The sequence below is a fragment of the Anopheles nili genome, chromosome X, assembly GCF_943737925.1.
Source record: "Anopheles nili chromosome X, idAnoNiliSN_F5_01, whole genome shotgun sequence".
In the NCBI taxonomy this organism is placed as follows: Eukaryota; Metazoa; Arthropoda; class Insecta; order Diptera; family Culicidae; genus Anopheles; species Anopheles nili.
In genome coordinates this window covers 895,062-917,211 of record NC_071293.1, presented here as the reverse complement: position 1 = coordinate 917,211, position 22,150 = coordinate 895,062, and the positions used below count along the sequence as shown (strand labels likewise).

General features: G+C 54.2%; 1 protein-coding gene across 1 annotated transcript; it reads left to right on the top strand.

Annotated features, from left to right (window-relative positions):
- The first annotated feature begins 10,811 nt into the window (after positions 1–10,811).
- LOC128728348 (zinc finger protein 1) lies at positions 10,812–21,668 on the top strand. The gene is made up of 5 exons (XM_053821972.1): positions 10,812–10,896; positions 13,103–13,212; positions 15,202–15,783; positions 18,505–21,400; positions 21,469–21,668. The coding sequence occupies exons 1-5, from the start codon at positions 10,812–10,814 to the stop codon at positions 21,666–21,668; spliced, it is 3,873 nt and encodes a 1,290-aa protein (XP_053677947.1).
- Positions 21,669–22,150: the final 482 nt, after the last annotated feature.

Genomic DNA, 22,150 nt, shown 5'->3' with positions numbered 1-22,150 from the left:
AAGGACCGTTTTCCAGTGGCTCCGGGAAGGGTGGAAGGACTTCCGGTGGGCGGCAATCGGGTGCGTCACGGCGAACCGGAAATGGCGGTGGCGCGATAGTGGAAGTTCATTAGGCGCGCGACGAAATATGAAAGCACCCAATAATAATAATCATCATCACCATCATCCTCATCATCGTCATCGTGAGCGTGGGCCTGAAGGGACTCCGGGAGTTTTGTTGCCAAACAAAAAAAAAAAGAAGCAGCCGAGAAAATGGGAAGAAAAACGCGCCCGACGCAACCCCAAGACGCCGGCGTTTGTTTGGCTTTACCCCTTTCACCACCCGACCCTTACAGCCTACCCCGATCTACCCCACCAAACCCTTCCATGGCGCCCACGTGTATCGGTGTATTTTTCTTTCATTCCCGAGCCCAGCGGCAGCGTCTTGTGACGAGGCGTATGCAAAACAACTCCTCTAAAGCGAGCCCTTTTACCCTTGAGGGGTGAAGGGATGGGAAGTAGGGCACGCCACCAAAATCTAATTACCAGCCAGAACGGAAATTAAAGAAAAACAAAACATCTTGCAAACAGATTTCGGCCTTTTCCGCGCCGCTTACCTGAGGGAGAGTTGGCAAATTTCAAGACAAGCGCCCTTTTGCCGTGGCGCCTTCCGAAGGGTGTTATTTTTTGCAGCTCATCCGACGAAGGGCACACCTACCAGATGGGTTACTTCCTTCCGAGTCACACATGTGGCGCAAGGGCGCTTGTCCTTCTCAGGTAGAGCTCGCCCACTCAAGGGCAGAGGTGTGAAATCGGTTGCTAATTCCGGCAGAGTCCTTTTTTTTTCTTCGCTTGAAGGCCCTCGACGCAGGAGGTCCCATCTGGTTGCGCTTAAGGTGGCGCCATGTGTGGACGGGATTTTAGCATGGCCCTTCCCTCAGGATGGAAGGGATTTTTCGAAAGAAACAGAAAAAAAAGCACAAATCCCATTTGCGAGATCGACCGGACGATGGCTGCCCCCGAAATGGGTGCTTCGTCTGATTAAATCGACCACGCCGTCAATCGAGAGACAATTTGGTCCTCCATCCGGCCCTTCGCCCGCTCGCACCACCCGTCGCTTGCGCCATCCCTTCACTTGAGAGCATCGAAGCAGAAAGCCAAAACGCCTCGGACGCAACCGGAAGCGCAAATGCGCGCCGTTGCATGTAAACATATGAAAATAAATCATTATTTTAATAGCCCTCGGCCGGCAGCCCTTTTTGGAACAATGCGCAATATGGGCAACTATTACTTACGATGCCGATGCCGAGAAGCGAGGCCGAGGATTATTTTATTGCGCTTCTCGAAGGCGCGCCGCGGAGCTAACGCGAAAAGGACCACCAGGGCCATGTGTCAACTTGGAAAATGGAGACCAAACGGGGTGGGGGTTGAGCGGGTGGAGAACGCGATAAAAATCTACTTTATGCGCCCGAGAGCCAGCAACTCTCTCGGGGGTGGGCTGAAAATTTTCTGGATGACTTTTCCCAACCCTCGTGGGGTGCCGCTTTTTGGCACTTTTCACTGGGCAACTAATGAAATTTATCGCACATCAATTGCCAGCGCGGCTGAATTGGCCTTCGCGGATGGACATTTGACCCCCACCCCGCTTTGGTCGGTTGGTCGGTCCTCCGGATGGGGAAAACTCGACGACGTAAGATGTCGTCTTTTCGTGAGGGAAAGACCATTTATTCGCGGCGCTCATTTATTACCACTCATTTACCCCTCTAGAGGGGTGCAGCGGGGTGGCAAAAGGGAGGGAGAGAGAGAGAGAGAGAAGGGGTCTGGAAATGGGGCAATCATTTCCTGGTGCGCTGATATTGTTTTCCCAAAGAGCGGATTTTCCTTTCCCGGAGGAAAGAAAACATCCACCCCGGTTCGATCGTCACTTACAAGACGATTATCCGGGCAAATGGGGGGGGGAGGGTGTGCGGAGAAGGGGCTCATTGCGAAGAGCAGCCCTTTTCGGTGATGGTTATGGGTGGTTTGCAATGGCGTCGGAAAATGCCACCCCGTTCGTCACCCACGAAAATGCACTCTACGCTTCGTTCCGGCTCATAATCGTTGAGCATACGACATGCAGCTGCAAGTCTTCGGGGGTCAGCAGGGAAATTGGTTATGCTTGGTGGAAAATATGACCCTTCCCCACTCTCTCTCTCTAACCCCTTAGTGACCACCGTTTGGCAGCGTTCCGAATGGGCAATGTGTTCTTAATTTAGCCTCGCGTTTTGGGGCTTTTCTTTCCCAATAGCTTTTCCCTTTTTCTTTTATTCCAACCGTCCTCCCGATGTTGGAGGGCGGAATTAGTCCACATCTTGGGAGGCATTGTCTTTCGCCTTGATCCAGCAAACCACGGCTGGGGGAATGGATGAGGGAGGGTGAGGGGGGCTGTTTTGCCCATAAATTAAATGGAGAAAATGAAAAACATAATTGCGAGCCCGAGATAAACGCATTTACTCCGCTTTATTGACTGCCATGTTGTTGCTGGTGTTGCTTCGGCTGGGCGCGGTTTCCGCTTGCTACACTTGTGCTCCTTTCCTCTCTCTCCCTCCCCCCCCCCCCCCTCACGTACCCTTCATTTCAACTCAACCGGCTCACATGTGGTCGAATGAAGGGAGCCATTTTTTTGAATGACGTCCGCCGATTTGGGCACCGCCTCGGAATGCTTGCATCTGCGACGGGGTTTGAAAGGGCGAATGTTGCCCTGCATCCCCCCCACCCCCCATCGACCCTTCCCCCGGCCACTGGTATCGACTGGCGTCAGACTCTCCGCCTCGGGTTCGTATTTATTGTTACATTCGCGTTTATTTTCTTTGCGATTCAAATGGTCGTAAATGGGCCCATATTGGGAGGGAATGGGTTAGAGGAGGTAGAGAAGGGGGGGGGGGCATTTTCCAACGTGCATTCGGGCCCTTTTCGGGCCAGTTGCGGATGCAGGCGTAACGTGCAATTTGTCCATAAATATTATCCAACTCGCATCGTTTCGACCGTTGCAACGCACGCACCGGTCGCGTACCGGTTTTATGCTCCGTTTGCACACCTTTCCCAGGGCCGAAGGGCTCGCTGAACGAGTTATTGTAATCCGGAGCGATGGGTGGGAGGATGATTTGCCGCAGGTGATGAATGTGCGCCGATTAGACCGGGACTGGTTCACTTTGGTGAAGCACATTCTGCCTGGATCAAGGCGTTACCTTTTGGAGGACGGTGAAAAACAGGGTGGAAAAAGGTCCGTTGGGGGAGAAGGCAGAGGAGAGGGTGTCCTATTGAGGGCGTTTTTGAGGGATGGCACTTTCGCCCCCAAAAAGGGATCCGGCTATGCAAATGGAAAGCTTCGTTTGTTCGTCCTTTTCGAATCGTGTAGCATTTCGGGGGCTCGATCGTTGGGAAAATCCATGGCTGCAAGGATGAGAGTTCGAATTTTCGCACTCCCCTTTTTCGATCGACGACAAGACGGTCTCCCTCGTACCCTCTGTTTCATCCCCTCAATTGCATCCGCACATTGATCTCATCGTTGGCGATCGTTTTGCATTTTAAGCCCTACGTCGTGTGAAAATAGGCTTCGGCACAGTGGCCAAAGTACTCGCTGGACATAATGTTGCATATTAGCCCTCAAACACACAAACACACACATCCGTGAAGGTGAAAAGCATACGTGTGTGTGTGTGTGTGCAAGTAACGTGCATTGCGTGTGGCACGTGTCAAGTGTCGTTGGAATGAAAACTTTTGGCAACAATTAGCGCTTTCCCAAGCAAGGACCACCGTGCCTGGGCTCGTGAGATCGCACAAAGGTTTTCATGCATGCACCTCTCTCTCTCTCTCTCTCTCTCTTCTCTGCGTCATTCTCTCCCCCAGTACACCGGTCGCATGCTAAAAGGACGAGCAGCTCAAACGCGTTTCGCATTATCCTTGATCAACGGACGCGCTCGAGGTTTGAAGGGAATTTAGGCCTCACACGGGAGGAATCCCTCGGTGTGTGACACCGGTCGGAAACAGACACAAACACACACACACACACACACACGGGCGCGCGCGAGAACGAATCCCTGACCGGCGCAAGGATCGCGCAAGGTAACACAAAAAAGGGGGTTGAAAAAGGAAACAATGCCCAAAGCCAAGCCACGCTTCAGCGGCACGAGCCGGGAAAAGCGTCCCGAATTGGGTTTCCGGAGGGATGCAGGGCGCGCTTCCGAATGTGCACCTTCAGGAGGGTGGAAAATGCCACGCCGCTGTCCGTTTGTCACCCAAAAAGGACTCGGGAAGGGCTCGGGACCACGCGGTTGCGTAAAGTGTGCATTCTATGATTTTAACACCCTCCACCATCATTAGCCCACCACACCCCGCACCACCCACCCTGGGATTCCTTGCAACCCCCATGAACCCAACCCGGTTCACGTGTGTATGTGCGCGTGTGTGTGTGTGTGTGTGTGTGTGTGTGTGGATGCACGTTACCGTTCCCTTTGGGCAAAACGCGCACCTAGCACCGGTGCTGAATGACGCGACCCTCGCCCTATGCACCACGGAGCCCTTCCCCTCCCATCGTACCCACCTATCCCACCTTCCCCATCTCACCACCCGCTTAAGTGCGAGGACGAGGGCACGATTTATCGTCAATTGAAAGCGACCGACCCTAGGGCGCAGAATTTGCTACCTTTTTGCCCCGCTCCACCTGCGCCCTTCGCATGATCCGATTAACCTTCATGTGGCCTCTCGCTCACACTCTCTTGTTCGCTCGCTCGCTCGCACACATTCGGCCACCCTCTGAAACCCGGTGTAAACGGAAACGGATGAGATTGAGATTGAGAGTCGCCCTGTGCCAGGCATAACGGTGCCATCCGCCCGGGGATGCTCATTGCGTCCTTCCCACACACACACACCACCCCCCCCCCCCCGCCCCTGGTGTCTTTCCTCGAGCGGAAAAACGTAAAATTTCCACCACCCAAAGCTGGGCAACAACAACAAAAAAACAACAACGCACGCCAACCTGACGCACGTCCTGGTGTGCGTGCGGTAACATTGTATCCGTGTGAGGGAAGGTGGAGGGTGGGGAGGGAAGGGTAGAAAATAAATCATCGTCGATTCCTGACGGTGAGTCGCGGTTTGTGCCGATGCCACGCGTCGTCTCCAGCCCTTTGTTCGAAACCGGCATGGCCCTTTAGTTCACCTTCCTATTCTCTCACTCTCTCTCTCTCTTTCTCTCTCTTTCTCACACACACACACACACACCCGGGAATGCACTTTTTTACGCCAACATGGCTGACGAGAGGTTGCCAACCCTTCAACTCGTTACAGCCATCGCGCAAAAGAAAGCACGCTCGAATGTGGGCTCGAGGCGGGTATTTTTCATCGGCTGACGTCACCACGCGAAAAGCGACCAACTTCGACGGCAGTCCAGGCCACGTACCATCGCCCGGGAGTCTCATTAAATGGTTAATTTGAGAGCCCCGCGATCGGGTTCGAAACGAATGCAACCAGCTGGACGCAAGATGGCCAAAACCGGGAACCCGCACCAAGACGCAAGAGGCGAATAACCTCCCCCTAATGGTGCGGGACCGCGAAGGGACCCGGTGTTGACATCATCCCCCATCGTTCCAGGGCGTCGGTTGGATTAACAACACGCACGGGCCAGCCTCACGGAGCCATATCACCCGGACCAAAACGGCACCAGCATCTGGCTCGGGGATCGAGACTGACGCAAATTAAATTCAATTAAAACTAATTTAGCCCGCTGCCAGCGAGAGTTTGCCGGCGAGGGGGTTGGGGGTTAAGGGGAGGTTAGGGGTATACCGCCGCCTGAAGGGTGAGGTCATGCCGGTACCGAGGGGTAGAGTTTTTCATTCACCCGCCATCAAACCAAAGCCCCTTGGCCCTTCCCAGGTGATTCGATTGGTATGGTTCGTATTTCGCACGATCACCACCAGAGGGCGCCACTAGCGCCAGAGAAGGGGTTTCTGTTTCCAGGAAACGGTGGCCACCCTCGAAGCCCTGCACAATCTCAAGAACGAACCGTGATATCGCGAGCGAACTGAAGGAAGAACGTAAAGAACGGCAAAAAAAATCATCAGCTCTCAACGTCGCCGTCTTATCGCGTGATGGAGCGAGGGTAGGGAGTGGGGAGCGAAGGGATGTTAAAGTTGTAAAGAGGGAAAGGAGGGAAAGGGAAGAGGAAGAGCGAGGGGGGTGCGTACCGAAAGGGGGTTAGTTTTTTTTTCTATGTGCGTGGCGTTATCAACAAAAGAGCGGAAGCTCTCTGAGCGCCGGGTGATCGTTCATCAGAACGCAGACGCATGTTTGTGATCGTGTGTGTGTGTGTGTGTGTCGGGTAGTTTCTACCCCTTTCAGAAGGGGTGATCCATGATCGCTCTCGAGTCGCCCCACCGCGTTGCGTTTATTTTGTGGCAAGCAGTCACAGCTTCTCGAGCCTCCAAAGCAACGCCGTTCCATGGTGAAGGGACGTACGCTCTGGTGTGAAGGGATGTGCTCCTCCGCCACCACCAGAACAACTTGTTTCCTGATACGCAGCTCCTGCGCGACGCGTAGTTTGGCGTCGTCGATCGCCACATCCGCTCCGTTAATGGCGTCGCGCCTTCCGCTCACCAATACTAGCGCGCGATCGTACGTGCTGTCGTTTGCCATTGAAGCGGTGGCTTATGGTGTAGGTTGGGTGGTGTGGTAGGTGGTAAAGGGAATGAGGAGGGTGAGGAGAAAAAATGGCAGAACAGCAATGATCGTTCAGATCATCCGGTAGACGGCCACTTGCGATCGCACACATGAGCACTTTCCGTGCGCATTCACATACGATTTTTCACACACTCTTTCTCTTGTCTTTCCTTCGCCCCACCCCCCCCCCCCCCCCTTCCACCTCGCCCTCAAGAACACGGGCTTCTACCAAACACACACACACACGCACATGTGTGTGTGTGTGTGTGTACGTGAGGCTCAGGTCCGTGAACGCACATGAACTCCAGAAGGCGAATTTTTCTAGCACCCTGTTCGAGGTCCGCAACAAGAAAAGCCGGAAAAAAAGTAAAGCGGAAAAAAATTGTACGACCCACAAGCCACTGCACGGCGCTGATCCGCATCCGGTATGCAGTGAATGTTCCGTCTCACTCGCACACCACCCTCAGCACCCCTTACGGAAGGACAAACATTTGCTGGCCAAATGTTGCGCGCTCAAGTAGCGTGTTGGTTTGGGTTGTTCCGGAATGCCTGCCGTTTTAGGTGCGAATCCGGGCTACCTGCTGTTTTGGGCTGAATGGCGGGCAAAGGGTGGGTTTTCCACGGGGGTAGTGCCGTTTAACCCCCAGTCGCAGTCGCGTTTATGCGCCGTTCATCGGCAATTTGGTGACGTGTTTCACCTTCAAGAGGAAACAGCTCCGAAAAGGCACCTTTCAGCAGGTGTAGCATTTTCCAGACGCACGAGATAACGGTCCTTCGTCGGTTGTTGGTGGCTGTGAAAAACGGCTTCCCTTCGATAAGCCGGCCGGTTCGAGATAACGCACTGTTGATAGGACTCCGAAGAGCGGGTTGTCCTTATCGGGAGAAAAAGTCCCTGAGACCGATAGGACCTGAAAACGGGCTATCGCCGAGAAAATATGATTCACGTGCAGCTGCAACTCAGCATCTAGCTCGGAATCGGGATCAAAGAGCCCGAAATTATGCAATTCAATCAACTCGCTCGCAAGGAGTACCACCGAGATTTATTTTCCCAGCTCGGACGTGGTGTATGTGTGTGTTTGTTGCCCCGTACGTTTCGCCGGACGTGTCGGCTGACGCAGATCGTGAACCTTGCGCTAATAAGAACACTGCGTCTCGCTTGCAACGATAATAAACAGTCATAACAAAAACGCCCGCCCCGGCTGGGCGGCCAGAGCGGTCCTTTTGCAGTTGGCCACCTTGCCGCGCGGGTTTGGAATAATAAGCAAACAGCTTCCGACAGAGGACCGCGGAGTCCGGAGCTAATTTTACGAGCCACCGAAATAATATATATATATTCTATCTATTCCATCCAGTCTATTCCCAACTCGGCGTCCCAGCGGCAGTCATGATGCCGTCAAACGTCCAACACCGGGTCGAGAAAGTGACCCATTTCGACCGTCGCATTTCTTCCAGCGCGCGCAAGGTAGCTGCGGCGCTCGAATAAAATAAATTCAAATCAAATTGTGAAACAAGCGACGTGAGTCGCCGCGTCGTGCGAGGGTGGGATGCAAGGGTGCCAAAGAGTGAGAGAAAAAGCCGGCCAGAATGGCAAGAACGGACAAAGAAGCAGCGTGGCATACGGTGTTATCTTGTTCGAGTGCTTGTTCGATGCCACGTAGCCGTCATGATTCAGCAGCAGCAGCAGCAGCAGCAGCTCGCGGAAGGATTAAGCGGTGAGGGTGCATGGAGTGAGAGGGAGGTAGAGGAGGGAGAAGACGGTGGCAGGCTCCAGTTGCAGCTCTGGCCGCACCCAGCTTCCGCTTCTTGACCAGCGGAAGCAAAGCGCGGTGACCATAACGAACGATGAAGGATGAGGCGTAGAGCTTGAGGAATGGGTGCGATGGGGGGTGGTGGGTGGGGTGCGAGGAACTGAAATGGAAACGTGAACGACAGGCAACAAAATAGCATAGTGCTCGCACACACACACACACACGCCAACCATCTTTGTGAGGCGCTGGGTTTTTTTCTCTTCTTTCCGTTTGCTTTTGTCTCGCTCTCTCGCGTTTTTTTTTCCGCCCTAACTCGGCGCTCGGTTGTTTTTGTTTTACCGTATCTCATTGACAGACGGCTGGCCTGGCTGGTGCTGTTTCACTCGCACACTCACGCGTGCCTACTCGCGCATATTATCCACGGCCGCTGATTCGTTCTCGCTCTCTCGCGTACTCGTGCTCTGTCGCGCTCACACGAAAAGAACGCAACGTTCATCTCGCGCGAGCGCCCCGTAGATGGGTTTATCGCACGTGAGAGACGATCGTCTCACAACCGTGCGGGATTAGCATCACGCCAGTACATCTCGATCGACCCGTGCTCTCTCGCTCACTCACACGTAACCCATGAGCCAATCACTCACGCAGTGTTCATTTCGAACGACCACAAGGGATGCTGCAGCAACGACCCAAGCACTCAGTGCCAATGAGTTACCACCGTTGCCGCAGGGGAATGGCGCTCGCGGGCTCGCAGCGTCAGGATCAGCGCGTCGTCCCGTGCAATCACCGCTCCCGGGCGGGTTCTCGCTTTGCATCGGTTAGTTTAGCAGAAGAGCTCGTAGTGTAAACATGTGCCAGTCGCCGCCGACACCAACCGACGCCGCCTGACGACGAAGACGACGACTACGACGACGGCACGGTCCGTGAAGAAGCAACCGCGACCCTTTTTGTCGGATTCCGCGCCCGCAAAACCCGCAGTACGTGTGTGTGTGTGCGTGTACGTGTCACGTCCTCGCGCCCAGCTGTGGCCGCCCTTTTGTTTGGTCTTTTCATCGTGACGAGATTCTCCATTGTGCGTGCGTGCGTGCATGCTTGTGCATGTCCTTTCAAGCGAGTCCTTGCACTGGAGCAAAACGAACCAAACGCAACGTGCGTGCGTCCTGCGTGATTCGTGTGTGGGTGTGTGTGTGTGTGTGTGTATAGCGTGATCGGGATCTCCGTTATCCTTGTGGATCAGGATTACTTCGGGTTCAACAACACCCAGGGTGGCAGGTCCTTGTCAAGAGGGCGACTTCCATGCTCAAATCACCATCAACCAGACACGTGAGGGAGATAAAACACATCGCGAGCCCGCCTTGCCCACGTGGCAGGACACTTAAGGACACGAAGGACACGCTTACTTTAGGCCCTTTGTTAGCCGCAAGTTCTGCGTCATTCGCCGGCCAAGCGCTTCTCTATCAAAAACACTCACGCGAGCTGGACCAAATTTGCGGCCTTTAAACGCCAAAGTGTGATCACCTCGACGCCACAGGATACGCACGTCCACGTGGTCCCATTGTTCTGCCTTCTCGCTCATCCGTTACTGTCCCCAAACCCTTTTTACCAACGATTACCTTCAGCTCACCTAACCAGACTTCTTTTCTTTCTTTTGTTTCCACTCGGCGCCCTTCGCCAGAATATATCCCGTCAGCGATCAGCGTGAGGTGTGTCAAAACGTTAGTGTGTGTGTGTACGTGCGTGTGTGCGGGTGTGTATGTGCGTCTCCATGACGATCGAAGCTCACGGGCGAAGCTAGAAGGGAGGCACGGAATGTGCGGTGCAGCCCGTCCAGCCGTCCCGTTGGTGTGTGGCACCAACCAACACCTGCACGCCCAGTGTCCTTCCCGCGACGAACGTCTTCTATCAACGTAGAACGGTGGGGAGGGGGAGGGAAGAGGGGAGCCCTCCCGTGCCGCCAACGATCAAACAACCCGTCCCAAGGCGGACGAACACGAAAGTGTGTGTTTGTGCGAAAGTGTGTTTTCGAAAGCCCTTCACTACCACAATCATCCTCTCGTCCTTATCACTCCCTTTTTCGCGTGTGTGTCTATGTGTTTATGTACCGGAGCGCGCGCGTGTGTGTATGTGTGTGTGCGTGCGTAGTTCCGTGATACGGAAAGTGAAGTGAAATCGAGAAAAAACCGCGATCGCGAAAAAGGGTTGCAAAGTGTGGTGACGAGCCCTTCCGCTAGAGGGCGCTCGTTTTTTTTTGTCACAAGTAGCCACCTCCAACGAACAGGAGGTGGCTCACACCGACCCACACTCACCCACCACCCCACCCCAAAGGGGTCAAAGGACAGCGGGGTACGACGCCACCCCCTCCACCCAAAGCCAATCTCCGCGCAATCCCAATCAATGGTGTCCTGCAGCGTTGCTGTGTCGACGTACTACAACGCGGAAGGAAGTATCATGCCATCTTCGACCAAGTTTTCCCTGCCATGTAAGTGTACCGCCAGTTTCGCGGTTATCTGTATGTATGTGTGTGTGTGTGCGTCCAAAAGTCGTCCTGGCGATCGCGTTGGACCCTGGCGAGGGTTATTTTTTCGTCGTAGTTCGGAAGGGACCATTTTGTTGCGCCTCGTTGTGTCTCTTTTTCTCTCGCGAGTTGGAAAAAAGGATTGTGTGGCGTGCGTAGGTTTTTTTCACGTGGAAAAGCGACGCGTGGCGGAAAGCGATTCGTGTCATCTAATCGCACTTATGTACACCTACAGCTACAGCTAGGTTATCTTCTGAGCGTTGTTCTGAGTGCTCGTTCCTTCGAAAAAGGGGTTTGTTGCGTTCGGTCCCGTTCAGTACGCGCCCTGAGCTACCTGTGTGGGTGGTGACAGGACACCCAAGCGCTTCACCCAATCACCCAACCACCCCTAAAACGCGCCTATCTTCGAGGGTGGTAGATATATAGCAGGCTCACAGTGGATCTGGATTCGCCCGAACGCTTGAATTCGGCTTCCAGCTCGCACATCTTTCGAGCTTTATTCACCGGAAACAAACACATACACACACCCTTGGTGTCCTTGCAGGGGTAGGGCACCCTTTGCCGCTTGCGCACCTTGACCGCGAGCTCACCTGCGCCTCGACAACTTCTGTGTAGGTTGCTCCTCCCACTAGCGCCATCGGAGCCGACTTCGCGAGATGTTCGCGGGTGTAATTCGCCCTTCGGTTGCTTTCACGAGGCCCTTTTTTCCCACCTGCCAGTTCACCGCCTCAATGGCGCATCCTTGACGAGCTTGGCTCTTTTATTGGCTGCAATTAATTGCGCCTCATTTCTTGGTCGAGTGAATTCGCTCACCTGAGGGCTGGTAAGAGTAACAATTGGTGTGTTTTGTTTTTTTTTTTTTTTGAGACGATGCCCGAGTAGAATGGCGTCGTTTTCTTTTGGATCTTTTGCTGCATCTACCTGAAGGCCAAGGGTCTTTGTGATAAGCGTGTGTAACAGGACGCAACAGGATCGTACGTGGCTCTAGCAAACGCCAACATCTGCGACGTTCCCTAGAGGAAATTCCGTCGCTAAAACGGCACGTCTAGAGCCCGGTCCGAGAAACAATCTGACAGAAAAACGTGATGCAGGCGTCGACCCAACCACACCAAGGACCCGAGAACCCGTATCGCGGGAACCAACGCGGGACTTCCGGACTTCTTTCACCGCAATCTCTAGTGGGCGATTGTACACCAACCAGCCGCGTTATCAGACGACTATTCCTCGATTCACTGCGGAGGCGATCCTCGGTCAGTGGCGACTTTCTGCCAGATCATCGTACCACGCCTGAGCCAGGAAAAAAAGGGCCATCGCCTGCGAGTTTCCTGAGCGCGATAAAGCGAAGCCCACACACGCGCGCTCACGCTCGCCTCGGGGACTTCTGGAACTATCGGCTATCAGCTCATGGGTACGCTAGGCCCCAGAGTATATGCCGCCCGGTTCCCCGAATGGGGTAACAAAGGTACCAGAGGTAGTTGCGGTCGCAGCCTGCGATAATGGCCTGCTCAGTGGTACTGCGACGGCTCCAGGGTTGCTGATAACTTGCGTCGGGGCCGGGAATTTTTCTGACGGAATTCTGAGGAACGGAGTCCACCTCGTGCTGCTCAGTTCCAGACCCCTATACCACCCTGTTGAGTCTCGTGTACAAATGGTTCGATGATGGGGTGGTTTTTCTCCCTAATCACTAGTCACTCACGGTCAGCTTAATTGCGTGGAGTCACCATGGCCCACATTCAAGCCTCGGGAGCCCACAAAATGGATGTGCACCGCAAATGGCAGGTGCGCCAGAGACCGCTTATCTGACAGGTTCCAAAACGGGGCGGTTCCCCAAACCAAGTGCTATAGCTGAACATGTGCATGACTCGCGCGCACGCTCCGCGACGTGGCTGCTCTAAAGCGCTATATATAGAGTTAGAACAGACGTCGTTTCGGTTTGCGCGTGTTCAACTCTCAATACGGCCCTTCGAAGGGGCGGACGCGTGCTCTAGATTCTACCGAGGTGGAAATGGAGCCCAAAATGACAACCAACCAGAACCAGATCATGATAATGCACCATCCGACCCAACATTCAGCTCGAATTTCAACCCCAATATTCTCATTCCCCCGACGATCGATTATGTCGCTAACTTTCTTTCCTCTTACGGTGTCCTTTTTTTGTTTTTTTTTGCAGTCCCTTCCTTGCCATCCGGTCTACCAAAGGACAGTGAAAACGATGCACTAGCGGACACCGACTGCTGCGTTCAGTGCCCTCAGTGCCACCAGACGGTTCAGGGAATCGAGGTAAGTGTCCTGTTTTGGTGTCCTTGTTGGCGTGTGACTGTCCTGGTGCATGTGTGTGAGTGTGTGTGTGTGCTACAGCTTCCCAATCGTGCTGTGGGGCGTCGAGTAGTGCATCGAGGTTGTGAATTGCGAACTGCTGCAGCGCAAGAGGGCGTCGGAGCTCGGAACATCTGTTTCCGGCGGATGATTCATCGAAGCAATTTCGTTCCGAAGCGGTGATTTCAAACTTTTTCGCCCCCAGGCCCGGGTCATATCTGTCCAGAGTGCGTGTTGTTTTTTTTTCTTTCTGCCCCCTTCCCCCCTCCCCCCCTTCCCACCTTCCGCGTGGCTTGAGGAATGAAACCCTCCCGTTGGCATCAAACAACGCAAATACCGCGCATTTTGGGGGCGAATGAAGATGAGCATCTCGATGAGCTAAGCAGCTTCTGCAGGCGTTCGATGGACCACCGGGGGTTGATCGATGGCCGGCATTTTATTTCTTTTCCATTTTCGCTCCCCTTCGGCCATTTGAATACACTCGAAAACCCCCTACTCTCGACGCTGGCTCCAACGAGATCAGCCCGCGGATCCGCCCTTCGTGGGATAGGGGGTTGAAAATAAATTTAGTCCAGGTTGGTTCCGCTTTTTTCTTTCGTTTCTTTGCCGCCGGGTTTTTTGACGTCCATTTTCTTATCTTTAATGGCGGTTTGCAGCGCCCGGAACCGAACCAGGCGTGTGAAACGTGAAATCTCGACGCACACGCCTAAACCCTCGACGCTATTTTTAGCCACTGGGCGAGTTTACTTATTTTTTTTTTGCTAGCTGAATCAATGCACTCAAAAAATGGATGTTACCAAAAAACCAGACAATCGGTGGTTTGATTATGTGGGCGAAATTCGTTCCCAATAAGCGTCACGCTAAAATTTAATGTCGCAGGACTTCCAAACATTGACACGGTGTCACACACAGGACTCCGAGGGCTTTAAATCGTCCGCACGCGCCTGCTTTGAGACTGTCGTCGTTTTGCACACAGCCTCATTCGTTCGGGGTCGAAAAATAAAACAAAAAAAAACCTCCGCTTCACAAACAATCCGTAATTGTCGCTCGACCGACGCAAGATGGTAGCATGATAGTATGTCTCATAGCAGAAGGCCTCATTGGAAGGTAGCAGCTCGGACTGATAAGCAGCTCAGCAGCTCAGCAAACAGACAATCAGAGCGCGATTGTCCGGGTGAATGAAGGCTTGCAAGGTTCCGCGGTGTGTTTTGCCGTGGAAAAATAGGTGAAGGAGCTGAGAGAGGTTCAGTCGGCCTAGAAAGCCTCTGGGCAAGATTGTGCGAACTTTGTGATCGCGCTCTACGCCGCCGCCATTCGATGTGTGCCGATCGCAGGTTTAGCGTGACGATCTGACGTTGATTAGGCCGCGGCGCAGGTTGGCAGCTCAACAACGCAACACCGCCGGTTGAGAGATAACGGTCAGGGTTCGTAGGAGGCGGTCTGAACGCAGAGATGAGGGTTAAGGGGATGGCTTACGTCAAGGATGCCGCATTCCAATCGGTCAGGAGTCGCGTTTTTGCACCGCGACCGACTGATGGGTTGATAGCAGTTGATGTACGTGAAAGGGTATCATCATGGCCTCGTGCGATTTGCCTCGAAGTGCTCGAATGCTCACAAACCGCGTTTCTCTCCTATCCTGTGTTAAACAGGTGTCCTTGATGGCGTCATCTCTACGGGGTACATGATTCATGCGCCATCTTGGGGTGGGGATCTCAAAAAGTACCTCCAAAAAAACCCATGCTTCATCACCAAACATGACTCAGCCTGCAGCAATCGCTTCGAATTCGCTCGCCTACGCTCTTGACAGTGCGTTTCTTTGCTGAGGGTCGTTGAGGCTATCGCGTGACCCAACCTACTGATAACCGTTCGATGTAGCACACACTGCGCCACTCCACAGGACACCGCAGGACCTCCGGCTCAACGGGGAGTTGTAACGACGTGTTTCCGTTCCAGGCGCTGAAAGAACACATCCAGCTCAACCACAGCGGGAGTCCAGACAACCTGCGGGCCAAGTTCTTAACCGACACCAGCGAACCCGACGACATGGCGGAGGAGGACGACCACCACGTGGACGCGGACGCAGGTTCTCCGCTACCTATGGCTCCTCTGGAGCTGCCCACAAGTGGTGGAGGTCGAGCTAGCGGCGACATTATTGGAAGCCGGCTACAAGCGAAGTGTGTCAGTCTGCTGCAGCTCCAGCAACAGAAAGCGGCTCGTGAGCTGCTCGAACCTGAGGATGATGATGCCGTGGGTGAAGAAGAGGACGTTGAGATGGCTCGAGGTGTGACACCTCAAGGACTGCTCCTGGCACCACAAACGGCTCAGGCAGATCTTTCTTATGGACGTCATGGACTCGTCCTCAGCCCAGCACAGGACGGTAGTAGCAACTCCAGCAGTGGTCCTAGTCTGCCAACAGGCGGCTCGGTTAAAGATGGAGATTTGACCACGTATGACTGTTCTCAATGTTCGGCTCAATTCGCTAGCCGGGATCAGTTGGATCGACACGAACTGCACCACGCACCGTCAGCCGTTGTGGTAAGTAGTTCACTCTGTTTTTGGGGTTCTTAGGGGTCTTTAGAATACGTCAAAGGTCATCTGGAACATGCCATGTGCTGAAATGAGGGCCTTCCCTTCTGCACGAATGCTTTGGGACTCCCTAAAATACCTTACAATCGCCGGACCCTGCAGAGGATGCCTTAGACTCCCCAATATACTTTTCAAATGATAGTTTCCCACAAATCTGCCTACCTATATATAGATGTGCTTGAGCGATGAGCTACATCTATATCTATAACCGACGGGATCTCGTTGTAACTATAGCTGTACACCATCATTCGGGTCCGATTCACCTCCCGGTGATCCACCCCTAACCCTCCCCAACCCCTCTTCCCCATCAAGGTGATGACCCCTCGCTAAACCCACCAACCCAGCACAAAGAATGGTTCGAGCTCGGTTTCTTTTAAATTATCACGTTAGTTCTCTCGAGTCTCAACGAGCTCTTCAAACCCTGGCGTGTTCGGAATTTCCCTGCACCCAGTGATGGCGTGATTCACTGGCAACCTTCACCAGGTCGTCCGAAGCGAATCCCCCGCCCTTTCCCACCTGACTCTTCCGCCCTAAGACGAGGGTTTTCTCTCTCCAGCCGTGGTGTTCCGCAGCTTCTTTGTCCTCGGCGCGATTGACTGCACTTCGGATGTTGGGTGTGGGTGCTGGCTGGGTGTGAGCGGCTCTTCCGCACTTCCGCTTACTCTCACCCTTCATCCCCTACCCCTGCTACAAGTCGCACAGGATGGTACCGCCCTAGAAGCCCTTGATTACCGCAAGGCGCGCGCAATCGAAGCCCCATCGAGGAGTGGGGCGGTCGCGTCCACTTGTCTCGCGTTTTTTAATTTATACACTCCTCCTCGCTTCCAAGCCCCTTCCGCCCTGCCGGTGCTGGGAAAGGGGTAGACTGTGGTGTAATTATTTACAACGGCCCGAGAGTGGCTTTCCCGATGGCGAACAGAGACCGAAACAAAGGAAAGCCAATCGACGAGTGAGCGGGAAAAGTCAACCCGGCTCGCTTTCCACCTCACCTTCACGACCTTCCCTCGCCTAATTCTTCCTTCCTCACCCTCTCAGCGATGGTGGAAAACCGAGACGCGATCGAACTTCATGCATCACGCGGACCTGGTGCAATTATACCTATGGTTCTCCTGAACCGCGTTTCGACAGTGGCTCGGTGTTTTTATTTTTAAACCGTGGTTTTTCGGTCGCACCCTCTTTCCTCTGCCACTCTCCGTATGTAACCAACGAATCTGACGCGGCCATGTGTCCTCCAAAAATGGAAAACGTGAACATCTGCTTTCCCGGTCGCGTCTCCGTTCCGTATTGTTTCCGCTGGCGTGCCTTCGCTTTTTGGAGGCAAAAGAGGGCTAGCAAATTCTTGCTTCTAGCCCTGTTAAGGGCCAGTGAAAGGGCTCTGGGGTGTGGGGAGGCGTCTGCATCGCGATCGTCCTTGAAGTGAACTGTTTAGCCCCCACAGGGTGACCCTGTGAATTATTTATCATTTTCTCTGCCATCGTGGAAAAAAGGGCACGCCCTTTTTGCTGGAGCTGTTCCGCTCTTGATCGTCATGCTTGGATGCACACATACACACACGCACGACTACCTCGAGAGCTCAAGGCGTCAAGACCAAGAAGAAGGCTGCAAGGCGCCTCCATCATCGATAAGAGAGCTGAGGAAATGCATGCAAATTCCGCTACTTGAAAATACACCTCGGGATAGTTTTCCCCGAATATCGAGGTTAGTTTTTCCGACACGCGCACCTTCGTCACGTGTATCATCGCAATCGCGATCGATGTTCAAGACGCCGATACAACGAAAGGGCCTCTGTTGCCTATCGCTGCGTCGTCAACACCACGCTTACGAGGTGCATTTTCAATTACGCACCGGAAGCAGCGACGGCAAGTGACGCAGGGGAAGTGCAAAAGGGCCGCTAAGGGCGCCGTGAAGCGCGGCTTGCGTCTCAAGCGAAGCTCTACGCAACCGTGATGATATTTTTACCTTTCCGCCGCCACGGCGAAGTGACTGCAATATATTTTCTTCCTGCGCCTCCCTCCACCAATTCCCCTTCACCTCAGCCCAACCCTTCCTCTCGCTCCCTCTGTGACCCCATCGTAAACGGTACCCGGCACTAATTTTGGGATCAATCCCGTCGGTTTTGTTCGCCTGCGCCCGGCTTTCCCTCTCGCTTTCATTCGTTGTGTTTTTCCTCGGGGGTTTTCCGCTTGTTGTTCTCGCTCTTCTCGCTGTTCTCTCCCCTTCATCCGCTCCCCTCCTTCCCCACCTCACAATTAGTTCGCTTTTCTTTCCTTTCTTTCGTGACTCGTGCCTTTTTGTTTTTTGATTGAATACAAATTTGTTTACTACACTTGTGCGCGGGAGAGGCGCGATCGGGCGGCTTCAACTGCTGCTAGGTGTGAGCTTAACCCTTGCACGGCTCTAAGGAACCAACACGGGACTGTAGAGGGGGTTAGCCAACCCTGGGCCAGCCATATGCTGTGACCCAGGTCGGCCCAACGCAGGGAAAACGCCTCGGGAAATTCTATTTATTCACTCTTTCGCTCGGTGTTGATGGCACATTATCGGCAAGGTTCCGCGGCGTGGAAGACCCGCGAACACGCCGTTCACACATACACACGAGATGGCGCATCTAACCCGCTCATTTTCCGTCTCGTTTCATCCCGATCCGTCGCTACACCTGTGCCGCAACAGAGCTGCAAAGTGTGCCATAAGCCATTCGCCAACGTGTACCGACTCCAGCGCCACATGATCTCGCACGACGAATCGTTGCTGCTGCGCAAGTTCAAATGCAACGACTGTGATAAAGCGTTCAAGTTCAAGCACCATCTGAAGGAGCACGTCCGCATCCACTCCGGTGAAAAGCCGTTCGTTTGCCCGAACTGCGGCAAACGCTTCTCACACTCGGGCTCCTACTCCAGCCACATGACATCGAAGAAGTGCATCAACATGGGCGTCAAGCTCACCCACCACAACAACAACAACAACAGCACCAGCCACAACAACAACACCAGCAGCACCAGCAACAGCCATGTTGGTGGTGATGGTGGCCATCGCGCTCTGCAATTTCCCTTCCAAGGTGGAAATGGGCTGACGGGATTAACGAATGGACATGGGAGGGGTGGAAAGGCGGGGGTAGGATTCCGACCCCAGGGTGCAGGAGTGCGTGACCTCGAGATGGCCGGACGACTCCTTCCAGTGACGTCACCCTCTCCGACGTCATCGTGTTCGTCAGCAACGAAGCATGACCTTGAAACGATCGCACCTGGAGCAGATGCGCTTTTGCCGATGTTGAACAAACACGCCCAGTCCTTTCACGCGTCTTTGCTATACTCGATGGCGCTGTTTGATCCGACCGTTCTGCGCTACCTCGAACTTTCGGCCGTCGCTCATCAGCAGCAGCAGTTTCCAGCCGCCGGAGATGTCCTTGAGCTGCCGGTAGGGAATGAGAAACAACCGCATCAACAACAGTTTACAGCCACCGGAGATGCACTTGAGCCGGCAGTTGTAGATGAGAACAACGAGTCACCTCCAGCGGAGGATGAACAACGGCCCAAATCGGTCACATCAGGCGGCTTTAATGCTCTAACAGCCACCGTCACAGCCGCCACTAGCCATCAACCGTCCGAAAGCGAACAGATGGAGGTTGATGAAGAACTGGAGGTAGAACAATCGGTTACACGACCCGTAAGCAGTGACACTCGAGACGAAGATGACCAGGTGGTCGAGGATTGTAACGAGCCGCCACCAATTCAGCCGCCCGATGAAACAAACAAGACCGTCCCGTTCGTAGACCTGCCGGTTCCGTTGAAACAGGAACCTGCCGATGATCAAGAGATGGAACAAGACCCTACAACCAAGACCCAGCCCAACACCGAGTGCCCGAAACAGCCGCCTTCAGCGGCTCAAGGACCCGAGGACGAGTCCTGCGACACACGCAAGGTGAAGAATGAGCCGCCTGAGGAATCGACGGGTGGGGCGGCTGAGATGTCGGATGTCGAGCCAACCGGGCAGGATGGACGTGCCAGCTCTTCATCCCTCTCCGCCTCATCTTCCCTCTCACCAGCCGCCTCGGCATCGCCCTTCCACTGCGTCTATTGCGGCGAACAGTTCACCAGTGAGCCTGAATTGCTGCAACACGCACAGCTGCTCTGCAAACGTTCGTTGTTGCTCAACACGTTCGCTGGTACACCGGCGGCTGGTGGAGGCGCAACAATCGCCGGAAGCAGCAGCAGTGCTCAAAGTAGCAGCAGCAGTTGTAGCGAGGACGACGCCGATTACGACTCAGTGGCCCTTAAGGGTGATGCATTTGGGATGCACGGAGCACAAGGCAGTGGTGGTGCAGGAACCGGTGGTATGGGTAGTGCGGGTATGACCCCAGGTGGACACGGAGGTGCAGGAGGTAGTGGCAAGGTGCGTGTCCGCACTTCCATCTCCGAAGAGCAGCAGAATGAGCTGAAGAAGTACTACGCACGCAACAGTAAGCCAAGTCGTGACGAATTCCAGGCAATTGCTCATCACGTCAAGATGGAGGCTCGTGTCGTACAGGTGTGGTTCCAGAACAACCGGTCACGAGAGCGTAAATTAGGTGCTGTCGGAACTCGTCAGTATCCCAGTGGAATTGGTTCAGGTGGAGGACCTCCAGTAGCAGGTACAACTGCTCCTACCTCGCCATTACACGCTGATCGAGCGCCCTCTGTCGTGACCAGCCAGGATCAGTCCTTCGATCAACCACTCGACCTATCCGTCAAGAAGGGTCTACTGACAGTAGGTGAGGCACTTTTGAGTGCTGCTTCCAACTCACAAGCTGCCGCTTCTGCGCTAGCTGCAAGCACACTTCCAGCAGTACTGCTGCAGGCAGAGACGATGTCCGCGTTAAACGAGGCAATGAACCTCAGCATCAAGACGTCCTGCTCTCCAACTCCATTTTTCTACCACGACATCCATCCGATCCACGGTGCAACGGCTGGATCACAGCCTGCAAAGCTGGGTTTCGCTACACCTGGACTAGCACGTGACACACCTTCTCCGCAGGATGCGCGAGGTCAACTCACGCAATCAGCTCAACAAACGCAACAAACGCAACCGCCCAGTGGCCAACACTCGTTTGGAAAGTACACCACAGGACACGGACAAGTCTTGCCACATCACCATCACTCACATCCGGCTAGTTTCGCGTGTATGGATCATCTACTCCGTCAGTTCTCACCTGAGCTATCTGTTGCTGCAGCTGCTGCTGCTGCTGCCGCTGTTGCTGCGGGTTCCGGAGGAATCACAGGTCGCGCTAGCCTCAGTCCAGGTGCTCGTGACATCCTACCAGATGATGCCAATGCTGCCAGCTTCTATGGAGGTGCTTTCCCAGACAAGAAGCACCTGTTGTTGAACTCCATGTTGAATGTTCCCAAGCGGCTAGCTGGAGCGTATGGGCTGACGGGAAGTAGCACTGCGGCGGCTACTCCGGGGGCTAAGGACGGACAAGGTCCCGGTGGACATCAGGTCCCAGATGCTGAGGGCCAGTACGTCTGTGATCAGTGTGACAAGACGTTCAGCAAGCATAGTTCCCTGCAGCGGCATAAGTACGAACATTCAGGTGAGTTTCGAGTGGGATATTTTTCCCGTAAAGGGAACTAACACCTTGCGCCTTTTCTCACCCCATAGGCCAGCGTCCTTACAAGTGCATTGAGTGCCCAAAGGCGTTCAAGCACAAGCATCACCTGACGGAACACAAACGACTACACAGCGGTGAGAAGCCGTTTCAATGCTGCAAATGCCTGAAGCGTTTTTCACACTCGGGTTCGTACAGCCAGCACATGAACCATCGTTACTCGTACTGCAAGCCATACAGGGAGGGTAAATAAGGCAACGGCATGGGGCGGGATGTTCCGTCCCCCGGTGCTGCCCTTGCACGCCCACCCTACTCCCGCAGCCCTGCCCAACAACCTCAGCAACCCGGTCGAGGACCACGTCGAGGTCGAGGGGGTCGACTTGCGCTTGCCTCTGTTCCTGGATATGCGCGAGTCCACACCTCCCACAAACAGCAGCCCTTTCCCCGCTCACCCCCGGTACCGCACATCACCCCGCATCTCACTGGTGGGACAGGTGAACCTCATGGGGAACTGGGCGCCTCCATCGGCGGTGGCGAACTGGGCGCCTCCATTGGATTTGCTGGCTCCACCACCCAGCACCAGCTGTACCAGCAGCAACAGCAACAACAGCAACAGCTCCACCACCACCACCTCCATCAGCATCACCACCACCACCACAGCATACCATCAGGCCCACCGATGATACAATCAGTCAGCACACCAGTAGTAGCGCCCGACGCCATACTGCTACCTCC